The following is a 25,625-nucleotide window of genomic DNA, read 5'->3' on the forward strand; positions in this document are numbered from 1 at the left end:
ATCAATGATCAGGAAATCAAAAGCACCGTTACTAATTTAATACTATTAATTACCTACTGAGAGAGAATGGCTTGTATTGTTTTTTTCTATTTGTGTGTGTATGTGTTTGTGCCAAACACCAACAGTAGCAGGAATGAATCCCACGTAGATGGGTGGATATACTGCATGATTGCAATGCACAGATATGATCATGGCAGGATTAACTTACAGAAAAGTAGTTTAGATTACAATGAAGGCTGAGTTTGAAGATGGGTGTGGTCTAACACTGTGGTACTGAGTAAGTGGTGACAGAAGTGCACGTCCCACATGCTCGTTTTAACTCCCTATTGACAGACAGGCAGATGTAGTAGTCGTGACTAACATAAACCCATTGCAAGATGGTCTCTACTAATGACATGGGAGTAAAACAGACCAAAAATAATGGCTTTCCAAATGGGGGTAGCATATTAGCACTTGAGCCTCTATATAATAACACTAAATGAACTAAATTTATTGATATTTTATATATTTTAAGAGTAGTGCCATCTAGGAAGTGTAAGTGTTAAATATTGTCTGGCAAAGGATAATTGTTTTTGCAGTTAGATGCTTTGAAAGCCTTTTTGAGCCCTGGATTGGATGTGTGTGCATATCTCAGCTTGGAGTTGTTGCAACTAAGTTTTACTGGATCTAATAACATTTGATTATCAGATAAAGATAAACAACATAAAAAATGAAGATAAGGAAAAGAAAATTTAAGATAAGGAGTATGTCAGAAGACTAACTGACACAAAAGTTAACAGAAAACAGAACTCTGGATTGGAGATTGGGTTTGGTAGCTTTTACTGCTCATATTCAGCAACTTCTAGTGTTGTTTTTCATCGATACTTTATATTGTAAAGGGTGGGGTGATTAACATTTCATTTTTGGTAGTTATCTAAGTAAGTAACCCCATCTACAGTACATACAGCTACGCTCAACCATTCAAAAAACTTCAGCTACAAGCTCAAATTCTGTCAGCTGGTATGGCTTCAAGAGCTAGATCTCACAGAAATCTCAAGTCTGAACACAACTCATTCATAACCTTGAAGGGAAACCATGAGGTAACGGGTGATCAGAGATCAGTTCTGATGCAATTCCTTCCTCTAAAGGGTGAATAAAAAATGGATGTACGTGAAAAATGGATAGCCACAGAGTACACTTGGTCGTTAAAATCAATTTTAGAACAACTTTTACATCAGATGTCATGATTTAATGTAGAATCACTGATGTCAGTATACAATTTTCTGTCTCTTTGTTTGTGTTTTGAATACAAATCAACTTACACAAACTTTTAAGCTGGATAATTGGCTGACAGAATTCATTTAATGAAGCCAGTATCAATTTCCCAACTTGTTTGCACAAATGTTTTGTACATTTGAATATTTGTACCACATTTTAAATGTAGAATTTTTGTTAGTTTGGCATCAACAACAATTTGACTATTGGGATTTGTTACACAGTGAATGTTGACTAACAAGAGTGGACAACAAGCCAACATATACTCTTCTTCTCTTTTTGTGCTGCCTGCAAATTTCAACTGAATAAAGACAAAAAAGTTTAATCCAAGAAATTTTGAGGATTGCTGGAAAGTTGTGATATTAAAAGTGACAACACAAACTGTTTTTTTTTTTTAAAAAAAACACTGCATAATTATCCATTTTCTTCTCCTCGTGCAATTCAGGGTTGCAGATGCCTGTCACAGCTGTCACCACTTAACCAAACACTATGGCTTCGACTACTGGGGCAAGCTGGAGTACCCACTGTGGACACTTGCAAGATCATGCAAATTCCACACAGACATGCTTGGATACCTGGATTCTAACCCAGGACCTTCTTGCTGTGAGTAAGTTGGAAATATTATAATTCCTTATGGAAATAATCAGCTTGGTATCTTGTCTTAAATCAAACCATTACATGAAAGTGAAAAACCCAAAAATGCACAGATGGGAATTTAACCTAACACAGACTAATGGAAATGAACTTTTTGCAGAAATTTAAATTCCCCATTATGTCCAACAGTGGGTTAACAACACTCAATGGGATTAACCTTCCTCTCAGTGAAATGGACAATGCTTGTTAATTGGAAGGTGGAGAAATTGGATTCTTTTAATATAGACAGCAGGCTTAAAGATTATTTGGATTCGGTGTCAATGGAGCAAGCAGCATTGGCTCATCAAGATCTTCATCCACCCACATAGCCTCTTTAAGCCTGCTAAGTATGAACATAAGGCTGTAACAGAAATCATAGAACCATATGTAGACTTTTTTTCTTTTTTGGACATTTCTGATTTTAATCCAGGCTTTAACAGATAAAAGTCATGACACAGTGATGTGTTTTTTCCTATGCCAATTGTTTCCCTTCAACATATAAAAAAGCAAGAAATGAATCTAAATAAATAAATACAAACTCTAAAACTGCACACTGGAGGGACCTGACCTGTTGGGTGTTTAGTCACGGTCATCTCTTTGCCTTGCCTCCATGTTACTTTGTATGTAGTCCATTATTGCTTACCCTTCTTTCCTACCCTTTTTGTTGGGAGGAAAAACAAAAAAAGATACATTTACTGCATAGATATGGTAAGCTAAATGTGCCTGAAGTGGCATGCTATTTATACCCACTCGCAAACTATTATGAGGTTATCATTCTTTGGTAATGACTTAGTGCATTTACACATTTCCCCTGTGGACTTTGTTAATATAAAGTGGAGGCAAGGAGCTCTGCAAATATACCAAAATAGGGCATTGCCTCTAAACATATTCAAGGCATTAGCTTAAAGTCTTTCAGATGCCTTCAAGGGCTCAACAGTGCACTTCAGTCGGCATTAGATACACTCAAATATTTCCGTCTACCATTTACCGCCAAATGCCCACGTTTTCCTCCTTGTATTGATTTTATTTCAAAAGACAAATGAAGTAATTGAGTGATGACTGTTAGTTGATCATTAGTAGGTCCATGTTACTAATTATGAGTTTAATTACCATTTGCTTTAAGATGTACGTTTTGAGTATATTTATTATTTTTTCCCCCGTTTAGAATAAATTTTGACTAGACGTTCAGTTTTGGTAAGAAACCATTCCCTGACACCGGTGTGAACCAATGAACACTGTCCTTTTCACAGAGCTGCAGTGGCAAAGAGTGACACAGAGTCAATTTTAGGCTATTATTTCCGACCAAACGCACGTGAATAGAAGCGGGAGCTTACGATGAGCTCTTGAAAGCAGCATCCCTGTACCAGCGCAGAGGGAAGAGACGCACCAACCAGTACACCAGGAGAGAAGACCACAGCACACCGAGCAGAGGGAACGATGCACGTCTCCTACGGGTTCTGACAAGAGGGATTTTCACTATCCTTTCCTCGTTTGGTTTTCCCAAGAGAACTTAAGGACTGGCTCAACATCACGAGCGAGCTCCGGTTTGACTTGTTTGGTGAGGATAATGAGACGCAGTGACTGTGACGCTTTTTTGAAAAGAAGTCAAATGAATGAGAAGCGGTGAGATCAATTTCTCTTATTTGGGGAGGTAAAGATAATTTTTTCAGCGCAATTGTTTGTGAAGAAAGAACGAAATTAAGAAAGATAGAAAGAAAGAGAAAGGAGGTGCAGAGAAGGGAAAGAAAAAGAAGCTTTGACACACGCACAGAAGAGAGGAAAATTTTCCGAACAGATACCCTATAAAAAATAGATATCCCTGTTCATTTTTGAGATATTCAGCGGTAAAAAAAAAAAAAAGTCAAGGGGATATACATATTTTTTAAAAGACAGAACAAGAGGAGACGCACAGTATACACAAGAGCACAGGAGGAGAGGCATATAAGAAGGGAAAACGCCACAGAGCCTAATATTTTCAGACTGAAGAGGAGATGCAGCTGAGGGGAAGTGTGGATTTGAAGCTCTCCCTCCCTCTCTATCACTTTTCTGCAATGGAACGGGACGGAATAGAGAGATACTGACGACAAGCACCGCTAAAACCTAGCGGAGAGTGGATTTAAAGACAGAGAGGCAACCTGTGCGCCCGTCCCTTCCACCCCTCTGCTTCTCTGGGGTTTTTTTCTCTCCCTCTGTGGATGTTGACTGAATTTATTAGATTTTTTTTCGGATATGAAGGATTAATCTAGTCTATGTTAGAAGGAGGCGGCAAAGAAAACGCACGCGTCTCCCGTTTCTCTCCCCCTCTCTCTTTCTCTCTCTCTCTCCCTCTCTTTCTCTCTCCCTCCGTTTTCTGGATGTGAAGCAGCATGCGGCCCGGTGAGAGCTTAGAGGGCTCGAGCTCGGCTCACGGAAGATGTATTGATGCTAATAATATTACTAATAGCGGCACGGAACGCTGTCTCGCGCACCTCTCGTCGGCTACGAGGAGGATGAAGAGGGTGACGACGAAGAGGAGGATGAGGGGGACGAACGAGAGGATGAGGGACGGAGGAATGACGGCGATGCGCTGTTTTCTGTGGAGTCTCGTTCTCTGCTCGCTCTCATCGCGCGCCCAAGGTAAGGGGATGCGACACCCGCAAACACACAGACACACGCGCGCACACACACAGACAGTTAATAAGCGAACCCACACGCAGTCACACGGTTTGAGTGAGAATGGCCGGTAGTACATTTTTTTTGCTTCTTCTTCTTTTAATTTTTTCTTCTTTTTCTTTACTGATGCAGTCAAGCGCGCGCGCGTTTGTAAAGAGGAAAGTGTGGGTGTGCTTCTGCTAGTGTGCGAGAGGTGTCTGCGTGCGCGCGAGGATGTCTGCGAGGTGTCGGTGCAAGAATGTGAGTGAGAAGGGGTTTTTTTTTGGGGGGGGGGGGGTCGTGCGCGCGTGGATGTATGGTGTGTTGCGGGGCAAAGCAGAGAAATAGGAATTGGCATACAGGTAGGATGAAGGGAAAGAGGGAGAGATGAGTGGAACAGGCAACAGCTTCTCTCCCTCTTTCCTCGTTTTCTGGTTGCTTCAGTTTCCTCTCTCTCTCTCTCTCTCTCTCTCTCTCATCCTTCTCTTCAATACAGCCATTGAGCTGGTAGCCAATAAATATTCTTGCGGTAGCTCTTGGGCTGTGGCAGCGAACGTGAGTTGCTTATACCAAAGTGTGTGCGGGAGTGTGTTTGTCTGTGTGTGTGTGTGTGTGTGTGTGTGTGTGTGTGTGTGTGTGTGTGGGTGGGTGTGCGGGTGTGTGCATGAGTGTGAACGTGAGTTGCTTCTAGTGATGAGGCCCAAGCCTTACACAGCATTTTATTCCCAAACCTCCTCCACCATGACCATTTCTTCTTCTTCTTTTTTTCTTTTTTTTCTGAAACTGCATTTCAGTCAAAAGATGTTATATAATTCTGGTGTCCCCCCCACCACCTCTTTTTCTTTTCTATCTTAGACACTTTCTGTCCTTGTCCTTGCTCTTTCTCTTCCCCCTCCCTCTCTCCTCCTTGTTTCACTTGCTCCCACTCTTTCCTTTCTTGAGTGAAATAAAATGTTAAAATATTCACAGCGTGGCACCCCCTCTCCTGCCTTCTTTGTCTGTCTTTCCCTGCTTTCCATTTTTAGTCCTGTCTTTCTGATCCTTTTCAAAAATGCCGTATGAACGCGCACATGTGAGTGAGCTCACACACCCAGGCAAACGCAGTCACTGCTGCGTCAGGTGAGGCTTTTGTGGTGTTTAGCGTAACCGAGTCTTAATCATCGCATCTAGAGGAAAGGATGGTGTAGAAGAGGGAAGAGATGGATAGAGAAGAAGTAGAGGAAGTAGGGATGTGGGAAGAGGGAAGGTGAGCTGAGTGACAGAGAGAGGGAGAAATAGCACGATAGGAAGAAGACAGAACAAGTTTAGAGACTCGAGCAGGACCAGGTTTCTAACTAAGCCTGCCCCCTCTCTGGGCTTCTGATAACACCCAGCCAAGGTAGATTCATAAGAAAATATGGCTTCATAAGGGGATAGACTAAGCCTGAAAATTGCACAAGAAGGAAAAGGAAACCTCAAAAATCCAGCTCCAGTGGAAGCTACTGAGAACCGTTTGTCATTGTCATTGCAAAGTCTGTATCATCCTCCAGTGCGGGGAGATTGTGTGTAGGCTGACTGAACAGAAATACTATGGATTTCTACAGCGATTAAGCGAATCGACACAGGGACGGTCTAGACGCGCAGTTTTGCACCATCACAGCACGCAGTGTTGTAGTTTAACGCTAAAAAAATAACACCCAGGAAACTCCAGACTTTTTTTGTTGCCGATTTCAAAAAGACTTTTTTTTTGTTATGGTTCACTTTGATGGACAGATGAGAGATTGTGATTTGTAGGGTGCCAACTGAACAAAGGCAAGAAAGGTAGGATTTCCTCAGGCGCAGAAGATCTAATTTTAAACCCTCGGGGGCACAGATCCTGGCACTGATCTCCTCGCAGCTGTCAAGCCTGTGATAGACCTCATAGCAGCAGATATTTTTAAAAATACTTCTTGGGATAGCTGTTTTATTTAAAGCAGTCTAAAGAGTATCTTTAGAGAAATGCTAATTCTTATTAGGATCAATCGAATGTCAAAGGTATAGAAGCTGGCAAAGCAAGCGGGCAAATAAAGCCTTGTTTAAACGTACAGAGGCTGGAATAAAAAGTAAATAAATGTGTAATTAAATGTCCCCTTGATCCATGCTGACATTTTCAGGACCAAGGCTTTAAAAAGAAGCTGGAAAATTAAAAGCAGCCACCAGCCAAACGCTGTTACATTTTGGCTGTGGCTGGCAAATTAGTCTACTCCACCGGCCATTGGCAGGTAACCAATCATTGTATGGACCTGCAATTCTATTCTAAAAAGCAATCTGGAAGGTAAAGTAATGAACAAGGCGGTAATGGATTCACACGCTGCTGTAGCCAGTGGACAAAAACATTAATTTCTCAACTTGCTTAACACATTTGACACAAAGATACAGTGCCATTTCTAGAGAAGTAGCATCTTTTGTCATGATGCGGGACTTTAATTGAGGAGTCGGTGTTCCTCAAAGTCTTTGTGCAATGAAAGGACTTTAAAGAGGTCATTCATGGAGAGAGCTGATGAAAGGTTTCAATACTCCTGATTTCTTTGGACTCTATGTATCTGAGAGGTGATTATAACACTGCTACTCTTTCGTTATGTTTAAAATTAAGTTTTTCTTAACAGTATATCTTGAAAAAATTGCTGTACTCGTACTCTGCGCTTGTTCTCGCCACTTGTCCTTTCCCCATTTCATCTGTTCAGCTCTCCTCCTCCTCCCTGCTGCTCTGCTCTCCTCAGCTCATCTCTACCTCTCCTCTCACCCCTTCTCCTGTCGCCTGCTCCTCTATTTTTCTCTCCTCCGCTCAGCATTTCTTCTGTGCTCTCAGCTCTCCTCTAGGCTCCCTCTCTTCATTTCATCTGTCAGATTTGTCCTGTGGCTCCAGAGGCTTAATTTACTCACCAAACATACTAAATTGCACATGTGCACATGCACGCAAGGAAAAACCCACACACATTTTTCACCGTCTCCCAGACCTAAATGTAATCTGGGCTACATTCAACTTGTCAGAATCAAAACGAGAGCTGTGTCCAACCTCTCAACCTGCATGTGCGCAGCAAATTTGGATTTGAGCTGTTTTTCAGCAGTGCCACCAGAGATATAACCTTAGAGATTTTTTTAATGACACTATAGATCTCATCAGCACCCAATTTAAAGGACCAACGCTGACTAGTTGAATACGACCAATTATCAATTAGACAGTCGGGTCATTGTCTTCCAGTCATCAGTAGGGTGTAGAATTGCAAACTGTTTCTGCTGATAGCTAGACTCAGGCATGTGACCATGCAATTAACCCATAAGGCTAAAAATAGCTAATTTAATTTATATTGATTAGCCATGTAGTACTTTGTTCTTGCAACATGAAGAAATTGAAATTTATCAGTCATCCTCTGGTAGCATCTAGTAATTTAATGCTGGTCATCAGTGTTAAATTGCAAAGGCTCTAAGGCACGGGGAAACGGTCCACCACCCAGGCTTTATAGCTCATCTCTTCATATCAGAGAATGATTGGAGCAGTCCACAACCCTGATGCTGATTATAAGTCATTGATTGATGTTGTCTATTATTATGCCCCAACTGATCATTTATCTGTGTTAGTTAGGGGGCAAAAATCACTTGATATTCTATCTACAATTGATACTGTGTCTTATTGCTGAAACTCACAGAAGGAACTTTTTGTCTCTGCTAGACACATTGTACATTTGGACTATTAGAACACTGTGTTCATAATGAGCCAGAGCAGCATGCTCACACAGCACAGACTTTCTAACACACATTTAATCCTGTGGCTCATGGTTGGTTTCTCAGGGCGGAAGATGTGTCTGTCATAGAGTCAGCCTCTTGATCGTATAAATACTTTTGGCTTGCAGAGACAGAGGAAGGAGAAGATGAGGCGAGGTTCAGTGGTAAGCATGTAAGGCAATTACCAATTTCGGTTTCTTTAACAAAAACCTGGGCTCAGATTTTGGACATTGTCTCACTTCTTATCTCACCCTTTACTACTGTTTAATCTTGATCATTCTCAACCTTTGTGCTGGTGTCTTTTGCATCCTTTACTACTTCTAACCACCTTTTTTTTTAACTGTTGTGCTTATTGTTTCTTCATCTGTTTGAGCCTTACCTATAGAAATATTTCAGTGCCTAGTTTGAAACATGACTAAACGTAAAGCACCAAAGAAGTAAGTGACATGGAGCTTGAAACGTTTCAGTTTTAATAATTAAAACATCCAAAATCCAGTTTTTGTTAACGATCCTGTGGGAATCTAGTTTGACAAAATGAAAAAACAAAATGTGCTCAGTATAGTGTAGACCTCCACCAAGCAGGTAGAGAGTCATTTGTACCCAGTCTACTTTAATGCACTTGTGTGCAGGCTAATAATCCTCACTTGATTTTTTTTATTGCCCTGAAGTGCCAGACGTGCTGTCATTGCCATTTATGCTTGCTTTATTTCATGCCCAGTAACCCTCTTATTTATGTTCTATTAAGTGTTTTTTGCTGATGCCACCTACACCTGAATTTATGTGATTTCTTTCATAGTTAACTCTAAATTTGAAGTAGTTCTCACTTATTAAACGGCGGTAGGACTCCGTACATCTCCTTGGCAGAGGTTTGTGTTCTACTGGGTGCAAAGATGTATAGGTAGTATAAATGTGCAGGTGGTTTTCAAGATCTGCATTTTTCGAACACGTGATTTGCAGCAGCTTTCCATTTATAGTAGTAAGTTAACATTACTAGTGTAAATGTTGGGTTTGCATATTGAGATGTTTGCCAGTCAAACTGAAAGATGAATCCAAATGAGTGTCATTGCTCTTAGATGACTGCTTTTCCGATGCTTTGCCAAGTTTTTTGTGTTAAAGAACGGACTCGTAGTGTCTCCTGGCTGTCCGTCACTGTCGACTATGAAAGAAAATTACTCCATACGTCTGTCTTTTTTGCTGTTGACAGTTGACATAGGTACTTGTACTTTCAGCCACGTCTTGTCAATTCAAAGGTACAGAAAACATGGGAGAGAAAATGACAAAATGCTGACATGCACACTGTGCCTTCAGGGTGTGGAACACTGGCCTTCACCATTTTTAACACCAAAGTATCATAATGTTTTGCTGTTATCGGTATATCATCCAGCTTTAAGGTGCTAAATGTGTTGCGAACATTCTCTTGAGATTTTCTTCATTATGTTATACCTGATGGTGAAACAGGTAGCATTGATTTTCCCAGAAAGCTTATTTTTATAATGCAAGTTACTTTCTCATGAATGTAATCTTGTGATAACTGTCACCCCTAAACCCATGAACATATGTGAGCTTTGTGCACCTTTGATATTTTACCTTTGATAACATTAGAGGGGATTGAACTTTCAGTTAGAGGTATCACTTTTCGCTACTTTTGATGTAAATTGTGCTCTCGCCTGTTCTCTTTCCCCTCCTATTCCTTTACAACCTGCATACTTTTATGTTATCACCATAGCTAAGGCTGTCTAAAAACAGTTTGGCACCCATGTGGATGTAACTCTATTCTGAAGAATTTTGAATTGTAACCAAAAATCATGACCCAATTGAAGTCAAAAAACAAAACAAACAAACTAGATCTGTAGGCAGTATTACATTTAAGTTAAACATTTCTTACATTTTTAATTCAGCAACAGCAAATTTAGTTGTCCCTTTTAGTTAATTTTGTAGCATTTACTGAAAACTATATACTTCCCTGGCTTATGCGTACTTCTGAATAAACCAGTTTAGTGAAACCTACTTTTTGAGTGGTCACCAAGAACATTTTTTCTCTATACTGACTGATCCATATTCAATTGCATTTTTCTCTCCATCCAAACCCTGCCTTTCCTGCTAACCCATTATTCCTTCCTCCTGCATCCTCCTACTGACCTCCACCCATGCTGAATTTGTAATGGCCACCTTTCTTTCATCTCCCACATCTGGCATCTCTCCTCTTACCTCCTTCATCCCCTTTCGTTCTCTTTTCTCTTGTCCATTCATCTTACCTATTCTCTTCTCCTTTTTCCCCCTCCTACCTGAACCTCTGTTCTTTTTGAATTTGTTATAAGTGTTGATTATATTATCTGGGTACGCACATGGTACAGCTGTGTTAATCTCTTGCATTTTTTCCTTCTAGCTGGGAACACGTTTTATTCCCTGCAACACAAATTGCCACCCAAATGTTGTGTTTTCTTTTAATTGCTGGAGCCAAATCTGTTCATGTATTTCAGATCTCTGCCTGGTATGCTTTTAAAAATGTCAGATTGCACATATTGAGCTGTCTCTGCTATCAACAGGCTTGTTAAATTGAAAGAAGTGATAATTTTGCCATGCAAATTGGAATAAAAAGGGAGACTGCACTCTGGTTAGCTGTTCCAGCTATTTTAAGGTCTTGTGGATCCTTAACAGCTTTATATATACAATTCCTGTTTTCCTCCAAGGTCTGTTATGAATACTCATTGACAGAATGGTGACACAAGTGTAACAAGTTCAATCATAATTCACTGTAATTAAACTGAAAGGTATGGCAGCTTCCTATAGAAGTGAATATAATGTTAACAAACCATCAGAACCATCAGAAAAAATAGTCTAGGAAGTGTGTTTTTAATTTACCTGAGAGTTTTACTTTTTTTCAAATTAGAAAAAAAAACTACGATTAAAGGGCAATCAAATTGGAGAAATCTCTGCTTCTCTAATAATTAACGGAGGAGGTTCAGAAGATATGAGATTTCCACACAAACCTGGCACAGACACAAACACTGCAGCCTCTTCATTATTTCAAAGATGACTCGAAGTAGACATGACATGAACATGTTGAGCAGACTAGAGCAGGCACGCATACACACATACACAGGAACTTATAAATACACAAAAAAATATTGGGCACACCGAGATAGCATGTGTTACCCTAAGGGTGTGACTGCAAACACACAAGCGCGCACACGCAGGGACACGCAGGCATAGGAGGTAGACACATGCACACACACACACACACACACACACACACACTCTGATGCGTTACGAGAAAGGCAGATGAGAAATTAACAAAGACAGACAGTCTCAGATCCAGCTGGTGCTCCTTCTTGGTGTGTGTGTGTGTGTGTCTGTGTGATCTGCTTTAATCTATGTAAAGAAACATGCAATATTGGTATGGTAGGAGGACATATTTCGTTAAAGATGGATGCTTGAAGGAACATGGGAAATGGCATTGGAGAAGGATAGACGTGTGGATGCATAAACAGCAAAGTCGGTCAAAGGTTCAGTCCTTGGTGACAGCCAGAGTGTGTCCCTCTCAGACAGTCCTTGAGGAGGAAACTGATTCCCTTAATGACTGTTCTCTCTGTGGAAAGTACATACAATAGCTGACATGAAATTTCAACAAGAAAAAATAGTCAGTTTTGTTTCTGTCTTCACAGATATTGCATCTGCTTTAACTAATTTCCATAGATGGGGAGATTTTAATTTTCTCTGCTAATCACTAATATTGTATCTTTAAAAAAATGGAATACTGTGAAAAAAATTCATGACATGTAAAGTGAAATATTTATTGAGTATAGAAATTCAGTATCTCAAATTATTCGTTTTTTAATATGTTGATATAACCAGTACTGATTGGGACTACTTTCAGCAGTAAAGCACTGCTGAGGTGATATTAAAGCCCAAGTTGCTTTGATAATGGCTTTAAGCTCATTTGTATTTTTGGATTGGGTGTCTCTGATCTTCCTCTTGATGATAGTTGTGGGATTTAGGTCAGACAAGTTGGATGGCCAATCAAACACAGTAATAACATGGTCAGCAAACTATTTGGTAGTCCTTTTGGCACTGTGGGCAGTTGCTAAGTCCTGCTGGAAAAGAAAGTCGGCATCTCCATAAAGCTTGTCAGCAGATGGAAACATGAAGAACTCTAAAGTCTCCCGGTAGAAGGTTTCTGACTTTGGACTTGATACAACACAGTAACCAACTATCACCAACACCAGCCAATGACATGGCACACCAAATCATCACAGGCTGTGGAAACTTCACACTGTACTTCAAACAACTTGGATTCTATTCCTTTCCTCTTTTCTGTCAGACTCTAGGACCTTGATTTCCAAATGAAATGCACAATTTACTTTCATCTGAAAAGAGGACTTCGGGCCACTGAGCAACAGTCCAGTTCTTTTTCTCCTTAGCCCAGGTGAGAAACTTCTGATGTTGTCTCTGCTCAGGAGTGGCTGATATTAGGAATGCAACAGTTGTAGCCCCTTTTCTGCTTTTGATGCACTGACACCTGCCTCAGTATACTCCTTGTGAAGTTCTTCAAGTTCTTGAATCAACTTTTTTGGCAATCATCTCAAGGCTGCAGTCTTCCTTGTTGCTTGTCTACCTTTTCCCATCAATATTTTTCTTTCTAGTCAACCTTCCATTGATATGCTTAGATAATACAATACTCTGTGAATAGCCACCCTTTTCATTAATGACTTTCTGTTGCTAACCCTCATCATCTGGACAAATGCTGAATCAGCAGTCTTGATGTAAGTTGCATGTATTGAAACAAGTTTTATACTGTTTAAACAGTAACTTGCTCAAACTTGAAATGAAATATTCTAATAATTTAAGATACTGGATTTTGATTTTCATGAGCTACAATGAGCTGTTACCAAAAATAAAACAAAAAAAAGTCCTGAAAGGTTTTCACTGTGCATGTAGTGGATATACAATAAATGAACATTTACTTTTTAAAATTAAGTTATTAAAAAAATAACTTTATACGTTGTTGTGTATATTGCTAGAATCTAAAATCTACATCTAATAAACTTTAATTTGACACTGATGTGTAGCCATGCCAACATATTGGTTGTCTTAAGGTTTTAAGGGTAAAGAAAAGACATTTTTGCATGCTCCTGCATTTGTTGTACAGTAGTCATGTTTCATAGGTACCAAAAACATGTAAGCACCGGCTGTTTAAAACACCCCTGTCATAACACATCGCTTACAGTGGTTGTCAGAGGCATTAATCTCGCTGATGGCACTGATTGGCTAATCGTTAGGCTTCCTGGGGCACTTATTAGACTTATGCCATGAAATGTTACTATGTCAATGAGTCAATTTGGTGGAGTGGACACATTTGAATGTCTGGACCCAGGCAACCATAACAATGAAGAACTGAAAAGACACAAGTGGGATGGTTGTTCATTACTGTTTAGAAAGAAGCTCTGCAGTCTTCTTCACAGGCTTGTAGGTTGCTTATCTTCCAGGTAAAAATGATGGGGGCGATCAAGCAAACAGAATCTCTTTTTTTCTGTCAAAGAGCCTTAAAATCTACTAGAAAATCCTTGTAAGAAGATAATAAACTTGAATGCAATTTTGATTAAGAATTTATCATTCATCATATTTTATGGTATATCTTCAGCTGAAGCAGGCCTGTCATAGTAGTTTCATGAGGTCACCAAAGCCTGTGTTTCAACAACATTAAAGTTTTAAATTGTAACCTGACTGGTGCACACACTAATGTTAGCTGTATAACTATTAGCAATTACCCAGCGGCCACATTAGCTGTCTGTTAAATTATCATTAAGGTAGCAGCTAGCAGCTATTGCTAATTAATAAAACAATAATGTAATTTTGGAGCTAGGCAGCAAACGATATCAGTCTTGCTTGTTAATATACAGTGTTAATATAACAGGATAACACAATTATTTGTGTCTAAAAATGTTTCTCTTAAAGTCTCAGGTTAAAGCAGAGAAAAGTCAGCAACTTGGCAGAAACAGTGACAGCCAACTTACAAACTCTGTTTATCAGAAGAGATGGTACCAGATCACCAGAAGCACAGGAAATAAACAGGGCGGTGTCAAATACATGTGCAGAATTGTTCTGTGATATTGAGTATGGTATTGAGTGTTAAATATTTTCTTGAGTATTGGCATTGAGTTTGAAATTCTAGTATCGTGACAAGCCCAGTGTCTAGTTGCTAAGCTTCTCGTTTTGCTCCGGAGGTAAATGGAGCTATTTTTAATAAATGCAAATACAGAAATGTTCAACATAACTTGTTCCAGTTTAGGTGTGAGAAAACTTAACAATTGACTTGGATGTTTACCAATTATCACCTTAACTTAGTGCCTTAAAGAACTTGGTACTAAACAATTACTGCAGTTGTCTTTCTTTTGTTATTCCGACTGTAAAATATGTACAGTCAGATTATAGAACACTCAATCAATTTAATTGATTATTTTTTAAATCAATTTTTAACCCAATAAATATTATTTTAATCTAAATTATTGGTATTAAAAAAGTGAAATTGCAAATTGATGAGTGTACAGCAGACAAAGAAGTCGTCTGTGAACCCAGCTACATTTGTTGCCCTAAATTGGAGCTAATCCAACCCTTCAATATTTCATGCAAGTTTTACATTTATTTCTTTTTTTTAAAGACAGAAAGTGTTGCACTTAGCTTAATTGATTCTGTGGGAAGCATTTGATAATTATCATATAAAAGAATACTTTTATCTTGTATTAAAAATATATAAATGGATACACGTGGGAAATTGGAGACAGAGAATGGAAATGAATGGCTTTTTTCCCATTTAGGCCTGGCATGTGATGACAGTGCTCATAGAAGCAGGCTGTCAGTAAAGATCATACACACAAACCTTATCTAAACAAGTACACAATCTCCCTCCCTCAACACCTCATACTGTTATGCTCATGAAGATTGTGTTTTTAGTATAGAATTATGGTTATTATCTCCTCTGTTCTTAAATAATCCTACAGGATTTTGTATCCTGATGCAACATTGCACAAAATGAGCAAGAAATATAGCTCATGGATTATTATCTTTATTATCATCATTAAGCTGCATTTGCATGCGTTAGCACTATCACCTTATCCTGCAGTCTTTTAAGCTAGGAGTCTCAGACCTCTGCAGGTGATGCATTTCTTCTTGAGTGATGATGTATTTCCTGTCTGAGTCTTGCGCCTTGGGAGCCTTTTTGTACTCTTGTTCATTCTGTCTATGTATGTGTATTTTCCCCTGTGCACAGGAGTCCTTTGTATGTGCGTGTGCATGCATGTTTGTGTGTGTGTGTGTGTGTGTGTGTGTGTGTGTGTGTGTGTGTGTGTGTGTGTGCGCAAACGCAAGTGTGTGCTTGTCGGATTTATTCCCAGAGAAGACTCATTTCCCCAGCAGGCCCTGTCAGGCTGTTTCTGGGCGCACTCGGTTCACAGCTGGAGGCAACTGCTGTCACCTGCTTACCTAACATCTCTCCTCTCCTCTCCTCTCCTCTCCTCTCCTCAGTTTTTTATTACTTACCCTCATGTCAGTCATAATATCAGTGAACTATGCATCCCCATGCAACACTCAGATTCATTGTGGTGCAACTTTTTACAAAGCAGCTAAATTGAAGGTAATTTGGTCCCTTAAAATAGGCAATAAAATTACTCCAAAGAGACTGCAAACCCTAATGTTTGCACTGTGAGTCCAGAAGTTGTATTTTTAGAGCAGTATTTAGTGCAAGCCTATTCTAAAATAGCTTTCTGTAGAGACAGAAACCAAAAAAAGCTTCACTTGCTGCTCATGTGTGTCAATACTCCACAGGGACATACATGAGCCATATATACTGTACATGCATGAAACCTTAACTTCTAAACTTCTGACATCTGTCTAATCAAGAGCAAAATCAGCTAAATTAAGGTGTATGCACAGCGAGCTTTTGTCCAGACAAAAGCTTAGCAGGGTGTTGAAGTGGAGAGCAGTAAATGATTTGAACTTTGACCCTTGCCGTCTGTTTCTTTTTCTTCCTAACCCTACCCCTCTCTCTGTCTCACTGTCTTCCTCCTGCTTTCTTTCAGGGTTACTGGGTCAGACAGAGAACAGATGCTTAACTGCATGACCACAACCAAACCTGACACCGCACCACGCTTACTCCCATTCTGGCACCTGTCTGTGTTAAATGTATGTGACTCCCTGAAAGTTTTTTTTCACCTATGTCTTTGTCCCTTTTTTGAATTTGCAGTCAAACAAATAGGAAGGAAAACTAGTTGGATTAAGCACAGTATAGTGCAATTTGATTGTGCTCACAGGACTTGGTTGTGGTTGGTAAGCTCATGATCTGCTTTAGTGAAAGGAAAAATCATGGGAACTTGAGACACGGTGCATTTATTCACTTTTGCAAAACGATTTTATATTTCTAAACTTAGCAAACAATATAAAACACATATCGTGTCTTGTAGGTTTTATAAATGTGGAACTCCTGTTAGAATTACTTTCCACATAAACATCGATAATTCTTTGTATAATTTCAATTTTTGCATTGGTTTTGGAAAAGACAGGCTCGTGTAACACTACAGCATACAGCAAGTGCTATAGATATTCAATAAGCTAAAAATGTCTTTTTTTCTTTGGCAAGCTTCCTGTGATACACTTTGTTGCTGTTGTATTTGCTGCCAATGTTCCTCTAGATTTTATGTGGTTTTACAAAAAATGAGGATGTAGTTAAGTGCCTCCTTGGCTTGAAAGTCATAGAAAGCAATTTAATCACAATTTTGTTGCTAATAGAAAACAATAACCATAATTTTGGTTGAAACATCATACCTCTCCTTTATCAAAAAGTGTGTTCTTCATAACACATTCGGGTTTCTTTGCACTATGACATTTTTGAGCACATTGTTTTTATACCAATTCTGAAAAAATGCACTGTGTAAAATATAAATATAAATATAAAATATAAAAAAGAATGCAGTCATTTTCAACACTCATAAACTCACATTTTATTCATAACTGAAGACAGAAAATCTATAAAATGTTTAAACTGAGGTATTTTATTATTTTAATGAAAGTTGGAAACACAGCAATAGTTTGCTAGAAACAGCTTCAGGAACATCTGAAAACTAATCAGGTTTATGTGAAAAACATCAATAATTTGAGTATGGATATAAATGTTTTTTGATGTTATGGTTGGTGGAGGTTCACAACTCTGAATCAAGAAATTGTGGAACTAAGGAAAAAATGGTTTCTCAACATGAAACTGCGAGGACTTTGAACATTTCATCATCTACAGTGCATAAAATCATCACAAGATTCTGTGAATCTGAAAATATTTGTGCGCTAGATATAAGGACAAAAATCATTATTGTATGCCCATGATGGTCCTGCAGCACTGCGTTAAAAACCGAGTCTGTCCTGGAAATCACTGGAACCCTTACAGAAATCACAGAATTCACTGTGCCATCAAAAATGCAGGTTAAAGGTCTTTCATTCAAAAAAGAAGCCACATGATCCACAGCCATCTTTCCTGGACCAAAGCTCATTTAAAATGGACTGAGGCAAATGTAAAACTCTTCTGTGACTAGACAAATAAAAATTTGGATTGTTTTTTTTTTGGAAAACATGGAAACTGGATCCTCTGGACTAAAGAGTACATGACCCATCTGTTTTGTTGTCAGTGCTCAGTACAAAATCTTGCCTCTCTGATTGTATGGGTGTGCATTAGTGCCTATGGAATTAGTTACTTGCACATCTGATACTATTCTCCCATCAGACAACATGCTTTGCCTTGTATAATTTAGCATACTGCACCTATTATAACAGCATCTCTTCATAATAGAAAGGTCTGGGTGCTAAACTGGCCAGCATTCAGACTTTTCCTCAACTGAAAACATTTGATGGATCATGACAAGGAAGATCCAGGACTGCTGAACAACTACAATCCTGTATCAGACAAGAGTGGAACATTCTTCTCCAAACAGTCTAACAGCTGGTCTCCTTGCCTCCTAGACGTTTACAGACTGTTTCTAAAAGAAGACAGGATGCTACATGGTGGTAAACATGGTCCCATACCAACTATTTTGAGACATTGCCACTTTTTAGTTAAAGTGGTACATGTTGTATCCTGAACAAAATGTGGATTTTGTAAGATTTGCAAAACACTGCATTATGTCTTTATTTACACTTACATTTGAAGAAACGTGTATGCACAAAAAAGTCTAAAGGTAAATACTGGCAACTACATATTGCAAAATTATTTTATCTATTATGTGCTAATAAATGTTTTAACTTAAGAAAATAATCGAATAATATGGCAACAGATGATATGATTTAATCTTGTTTTAAAGACCCTTCAATGTGGACTTAAGCAATTACTTAACATAACAATATATTTAAAAGATAAAGCAAAACTCACTAGTACTAGTAATTTGGCCTCACAGCAACTCTCTGCCTTTCCATAAAGTCTATCTGAGGTAATTTACTGTATATCTTCCAGCAAACAAAGGAAGGAAAAGGCTATTTTAAGGAGTAGTCTATGTCCAAATGCCTGGTAGAGGTTGAGCTGAAATTAGTTTCTGAGATCAAAAGAAATAGTACGATAAAAGGATAAAAGGGTTTGAAAGATAAAAGGAATTGAGTCACTGGATCAGGATCACACCTTTGTAGAACTGAAATCAACAGAATTAAAATCCATTCGACCACAAGGAACGTTGGACTCCACATATGTCATGGAGGTCAGCGTGTTCAAAAGATGTTTCTCTCTACTTCACACAACTGATCAGGTTCAGTTTCACCAAAATTTCTTTTTTTTCCCCGGCCATGCCACAGAAGTAATCAAAGCCTGACTCCACAAAGGATCTCTGCTCAGTTTTATATCTGAAGTAAAAGTGTTTGCCATGTGTATAGTTTGCCACTTATTTCATGATTTATTTTTCTGTTGAAGTTAACCGAGATAATGGGAAAAGAGGTGATGACACCGGGATACAAAACCAGCTCAAAGGTTGTTGGAATTTCTTTTATGTTCCTTATCTGTTCATTTATTATTTATGAGACTAGGTTGTATGGACTACTTGTTATGCATGCTGGCTGACATCAAGGTTTGGAGGCAACGTTTGCTAAAAGTCAAACGTGAGTAAATCCTGCCTGCATGGGAAACAAGCCAGCTGAGCAGTTTGTTCTGATCTCAAAGCCACTTTAACTGTAAATTAAAGGAGTAAACACACTAAATAAAAGCTCCATTTACTTTTATTTGCAATTTTCAAGCATTTTGCAGTAGATATTGCAGTGTCACAAAATAAAACAAAAGACGCTCTGATTAAGTGTTCAGATACTTAAAATGTAAAGAAAACCATAGAAAAGTTTATTTAATATAATTAATTTGATGCCCTTTGCATGTGCATGTAGTGTTTCACTTAAATGACTGTTCCCTTAAGCCTTCATGCTAGTCTGGTTAAGCCATTAACCTTACTCTGCAGTTCATTTTATGTTTTCAATTATGGTTGAATATACAAGCCAGTTGTTTCACCACATAATGAAATTGAATAGGATTATGGATTATATGGATTACATCCATTAATTTGTTCATTTGTCCTACAGATGTGTGTAAGACATTCTTAATTGGAGTTTGATGAATTTTGGAAGCACGATAGGCCTCACCGTTTAGACAAGCCGATCTAATAGAAAAGCTACGGATCAAACCAAAGTCACATTTGTTACTGGTGCTCTGTCATTTGTAATGGGTGACATTTGGACTGATAACGTGTTTTAGATGCAAAAAGAAATTATTTTTATTCATACAGTGAATAAGAGGTCTGGTCTTGCTATAAAAAGGCAATATGTGGATTTATGTGTTGGCCATGTAGTTCTCACTAATCTGCCCATTATGGTCATGAGGGGCAGTAACTCAAATTAATGATGTAAATATTACCTTGAGAGAGTTCTAAGGATTTGTATAGAGTAGTGCAGTTTCAGATTTTATCATACTTGTGTCTCCTATCATACCGTATTTTCTGCACTAGATATTTTAACATGTTAATATATGTTTAAAACTATAGCTGTTTTATATTTTTTAATTTTTTTTTATTGTGTAAAATGAGTTTTTTAACAGAGTGAAAGAAACAATATAGACACCAAATTGCTGCTCCAGTCTGCATGCCAAATATCCTTGGGCGAGATACTAACCCCAAGCTGCTCTCCGATGCATCCATTGGAGAGTGAATGTGTGTGAATGTTAGATAGAAAGCAGTTACATGGAAAAAGCATAGCAAAAAGTGTGTGTATGACTGCCTTTGAATGGGGGAATTAGTCAAGTTGTGTAAAGCGTCTTAAGTGCTCAGAGTAGAGAAGCGCTACGTAAGAACCCCTCCATTTGCCATTACAGTTGGTTCTGGATTTAAAGGAGTATGAAAATGATACTCGAATGAACGCAATTTAATCATGGCGCACATTAAAAATGTGTTCATTTAACATGTATGTGTTGTGTTTATACTTTTAAATCATTATTTCTTGTTAGTTTTACATAAATGTGTTCATTTGAAATTATAAAGAATGAGTTATTGTATTTAATTTAATTATGTGGAAATGTGTGCCATGGTTAAATTGTGCTAAACCAAGAGAGTTGTTGAAGAAAACATGTGGTTGTACCAAACACTGACTTTCAAGTGTGTTAGAATTATAGAAATTCTGTTTTTGCTCTATGTACTTCCGTCTATATTTGCATGTTTCAATAATATGCTGCACCTATTTCCCATTTTCCTAGAAAAATATAAATGAGGAGTGGCCCCAAAACTTTTGCACAGGCAGTGAGTACCAAATCTAATGAACTTTTTTATGGAGGGTGAGGACTTCCAAAATGAAATAAATAATTAAATCCACCATTAAATAATTAATTAATTTTTATTTTTTGATGTTCAGATGTGTCATACGTGTTAGTTATAACAGCTTTTATTCAATAAAACGAACATTAAAAATATGATGAAGAAAGTGAGACCATTTTCATCAGTAGCAGAATTATCTGGACCGGCATCCTGATGCTGTTTGTGCGTATGCTCCAGAGATGATCAAATTATGTGTTTTAGATTATTATGTTTGTTATTGTTATTATTAATATGTGTTTTAAACAGCAGCTGTCTGTCAAAAGTTTTGGAAGTCGCCTAAAATAACAGTACAGTTTATTATTACCTGGACAATATAATATAAATAACATAATAGAGCCCACATTAAACATATCAGCATATTAAATACACCTTGTATCGCCTTCTTCTGCTCTGCAAAATCTCAGACAAATATTATTAGCAGTTACTAGCAGTCCCTTGAATAGAGAGTACAGGCCATGTCTTCTGCCTATGGAAATTAGACAAAGGGGAAACAGGACAGATGCAAAATCCTGCAGAGATGTTGGTATTCACAGCAAAGGTGACAGGCTCAGGTATTATAAAAGCACTACAACTTCTGAAGTACTGGCTTTTAAAGGATACGGGGCCTCACAGACACTTGCATCACTATTGTCACGTAACTTTGCTCAAGTTTAGTGATTTTTAAGATTATTATAACAGTTAAATTACTAGAGTGAAGAAAAAACCCAGTACATCTTGTTAAAGTTTATTCCTCAGCTGCTTTACTTGGGCTCTACCAACACTGGTGTGCGATGAATCTTGGCACAGGGTGGGCTGGGAAGAATCCACCCAGTGCTTTGTTCATATTCCAGGTAAACCAAATCCTAGAATGCATTTGTGGGCCATGTTTGGAGGAACCTACTTATGATATAATAAACCTTTAAATGCGGCCTTTGAAGGGTGCAAGCCCTGAATTGGAACACAAATTGTGTACCTGGTGTTGAGGACCAGCTACTGAAAGAATAGACTCCAGAACAAAGCAATGGTTTTGACTATGTCAGCGTTAGCCTTGCTGCGTTCGATGGGTGAGGTTAACAGACAGAATAAATTCATAATGCACTGCAGCACAGGAACTGTGGAATAAGTAATTATTAGTGGAATTAGTAATTAATGTGAAAATTCAGTGATGTCAGCAACAATTTTGAGAATGGAATGATCATTTTTTATGAGGAATTTAAAAACTGAGTGAACTTGGTCTTAGAGATGGCATTTTGAAAGGCTGTCTTATTGTCTTGTGGGCCTTGAGCAATAGTGGGAACCAGCTGTCACATTTGGTTTTACAGAGAAGGTGTTTTTTATTGCTTTTGGAAATGTTATGTTGCTGTGGATGTGCGGTCACTCTGCTTAATGCACAATGATGGAGTGTCAAGTGAGCTTGAGCTCTGGACTATCTCTGCTTGAACTGCAAACGTCTGAGAATCTGTTGGCAAACACGACATTTTTTATCATCGTGCTGGACAGGTTACAACACACAGAAAAATGATCGGCCTTAATTTAGTACCTCATAAAAAGTGTAATCTCGTTTAGAATTCTGATTGACAACCATATCCACAGTAGATGAGGCGCAGGTATATCTTCTTCACTATTTCAGAACATGCTATGCATGCTTATTATTCTCCTGGAATACTGAGAATGAAACAGTAAATCACAGGTAGTTTTTCATAAAACCAACTACATTTTTAGTCCTCTATTTTTAGTCCATTAAAGTGAAAGAAGCTCACACATAGCCTTTTTAATGAATGTCTTCCACTGATGTTTTAGTTGATTGAGTGATAATACACTTTTGTTTTTGTTTTGATTGGAAATTGTGTGAAGCCCCACAGAAATAACTCAGAATTTCTGAAATCCGCTCTGAGATTGTTCTATATACAGCACATTCTTACCTATATTGTTCTTACCTACGGTATTTGCTTATTGCTTAGCACAACTATTAAAACCAGATATCACATGAGTACATATGTACACGAAAAGTCTAAATCATGCAAAAGCGGAAATGTAAACATGTTGATTGCAGAGGTACGGGTAGATGAAACTTTAATATCATTTTACAAAAGCTTATAATAATTTTGCGAATGTCATTTTAAGATTTCAGTGAAAAGAAAAGAAGTGAATGGATAGTACTTCCTGTTTGTTGATAGCTGTAGCATTCGCCACTCTTATTTGGTCTGGATTGAAGTAAACTGACTCTTGCCAGTGTGTTGTTGTTTGTGCCCTTGGAGGCAAGAGTTATGAAAAGGAACACCGGGGGAAATAGGTGTAGGAAGTACTTAGTACTGATGTAACTACGGTGGAAACAGTGGGAAGCTGAAATTATAATCGCACCTCCTCTTCACAGCTCAGTGGGCTTTCAGGAACCTGCAAAGATCACATTTAATACACACACATAGACAGAGACTTTTAGAAACTCAAACACCCATGTAGAAAGCAGCTGATAGTCAGTCTGTATAAATACACACACACACACACACACACACACACACACACACACACACACACACACACACACACACACACACACACACACAAACAAACACAAGCACAGAGGTCCTAATAAAGCGATATAACTGTTCAGTTTGTAGACCTTAATCAAGTGTCTTTTGCAGTTTGATTCCATATTGCAAATGGAAGTCAACATGTTATACTTTTTAATGTTATTTAGCATTGCAGAAGGAAATTCATTTTATTTATGCAATAATACAGCTGTTGCCAAAATTTCCTAGACTTCTGTAAGCACATGCATGCATGCATTAAGTCTAATAGTAATTTCTGTCTTCTCACTGTCTGAACCACCATTTGTAACCAAATCATATTTTCAAGGATGTAAAGCCTTGTCCATCCATCAGAAAAATGTAGAAGACAATGGCTAGATCTTTGGCTCTCCAATCAACAACAGACATATGGTTTAAAATCACTGCCATTTACAGTTACAGCCACCTCTAAGTATTTAGTATTTGTTTATGTTTTGTTTTCTGCACTTATTTTCACCAGAAATAGAAACAGTTCTTTTTATCCCAAAGATTTCTTTGGCCCACAGTTTCAGTCTGCTGAGAAGGATCTTCAACATCACTTTCTTTGTGTGGCCGATAAGACTTATGGTGCTGTAATGTCCACACTGTAGGAGGTTCCCTTTCTTACGCAGAGTAATGATGATGGACTGAGTCCAGGATGTCGGCTATTCTCCTATCTGCCAGATTTTATTGCACACAACAGTGAGAATGTTAATCACTGCTTCTCCTCCATTTCTTAAAAGTTCTGCTGGAACATTGCCAAAACCTGCAGTTGTCCCCTTTTACAGCATTCTCATTGGTGTCTCAACTTCTTGTAATATTGGGAAGTCATCTCCTTTTGTGAATTCTTGCCTACCCAGTACTTTTGGATCCCTAGTAATGTGGAAGTTGTAGAACTCTGCACAGTGTTAAATCTACCTTTTCCAGACATCTTCTTACTCTGTCAGTCTCTTCACACTTTGGCCTTCAAGTCACCTTTGACAATTAGGACATCAGCTTGTCTGGTCTGTTGATGATAGCTTAAACTGGGCTATAAAACTTGATCAACATCACAGTCTGACGTTGGGTAGTATGCTTGGATCACCTTGGCTCACACACAGTCAGTCATCATTGTACTGGATTACTAAATACATTTGTTAATGAAAAGATATGTACATTAACCATTAAAATCTGTTGTATTAATTGCGGAAGACCTACATATTGATTCTACTCTAGTTGAAAATGCCTAAAAGCAAAAGAAAAACAAATCTATACAAAAGTTTAGGTTTTCTTTAGGTTTTGTACATTTTAATCATTATTATTTTTTTATTTGGAAAAAATCATGCAGCTTAAATGATTAAAGACTGAAAAATGAACTCAGTAGTACTAGTTGTTACTCTGTCACCCCTAATGTGGTGGGTGCCAAAGACAGAGTTTAGTATTGATTTTCTGTAAAAGTTGAGTGTGTGGCCACTTGTGAATGTGTATGTGCTACATGCGTTTGTGTGAACGTGTGGATATCTGTTTGTGTGTGTCAGTCAGGTGGTTTATCTCAGCTTTGTGAGAGAGGCAGCAAATCTCCCTGTAATTACAATCTGAACAGCCCTGACATTTTACCAAGACTCCCCCAGGTGTGCGCATGAGCTAGTGTCTATGTCTGTGTGTGCATGTGTGTTTGAGTATGTGCTGAAGGCCTTTTGTCTTGTGGGGCTGAAACAGCTGGGTGCTCCTCGCTAATTAACGAGGAACCTCATAATTACTGTTAACTGGCCTACTATAGCTGACAGTGAGTGTGTGTGAGAAAGAGAGAGAGGGAGAGAGACAGAAAGATAGAAACCTTGAGGAGGATCGTTTACATAGGCAAATATTTCTTCAGTGTCAGCTCACTTAAAGAGCTGTCACAGTGTGCTCGAGTAGGAACACGGTGAAAAAATACTAGCTACAAAAATTACTTTCATTAATTCTCTGGATATAAAACTTTAAACTAGTGTGGTGC

At 38.3% G+C, this 25,625-nt stretch overlaps 1 protein-coding gene across 4 annotated transcripts in view; it reads left to right on the forward strand.

Moving 5' to 3' along the window:
• Positions 1-4,146: 4,146 nt before the first annotated feature.
• csmd3b (CUB and Sushi multiple domains 3b) overlaps positions 4,147-25,625 on the forward strand; it is a 392,628-nt gene continuing 371,149 nt past the window's right edge. For all 4 annotated transcript variants that reach the window (XM_065470768.1, XM_065470769.1, XM_065470770.1 and 1 more), the window contains exon 1: positions 4,147-4,503. In XM_065470768.1, the coding sequence (XP_065326840.1) occupies positions 4,254-4,503 (250 nt within the window). In that variant the 5' untranslated portion in view covers positions 4,147-4,253. The remainder of the gene's footprint in view (positions 4,504-25,625) is intronic.

The sequence above is a fragment of the Pelmatolapia mariae genome, linkage group LG22 (genome assembly GCF_036321145.2).
Source record: "Pelmatolapia mariae isolate MD_Pm_ZW linkage group LG22, Pm_UMD_F_2, whole genome shotgun sequence".
NCBI classification, from domain to species: Eukaryota; Metazoa; Chordata; class Actinopteri; order Cichliformes; family Cichlidae; genus Pelmatolapia; species Pelmatolapia mariae.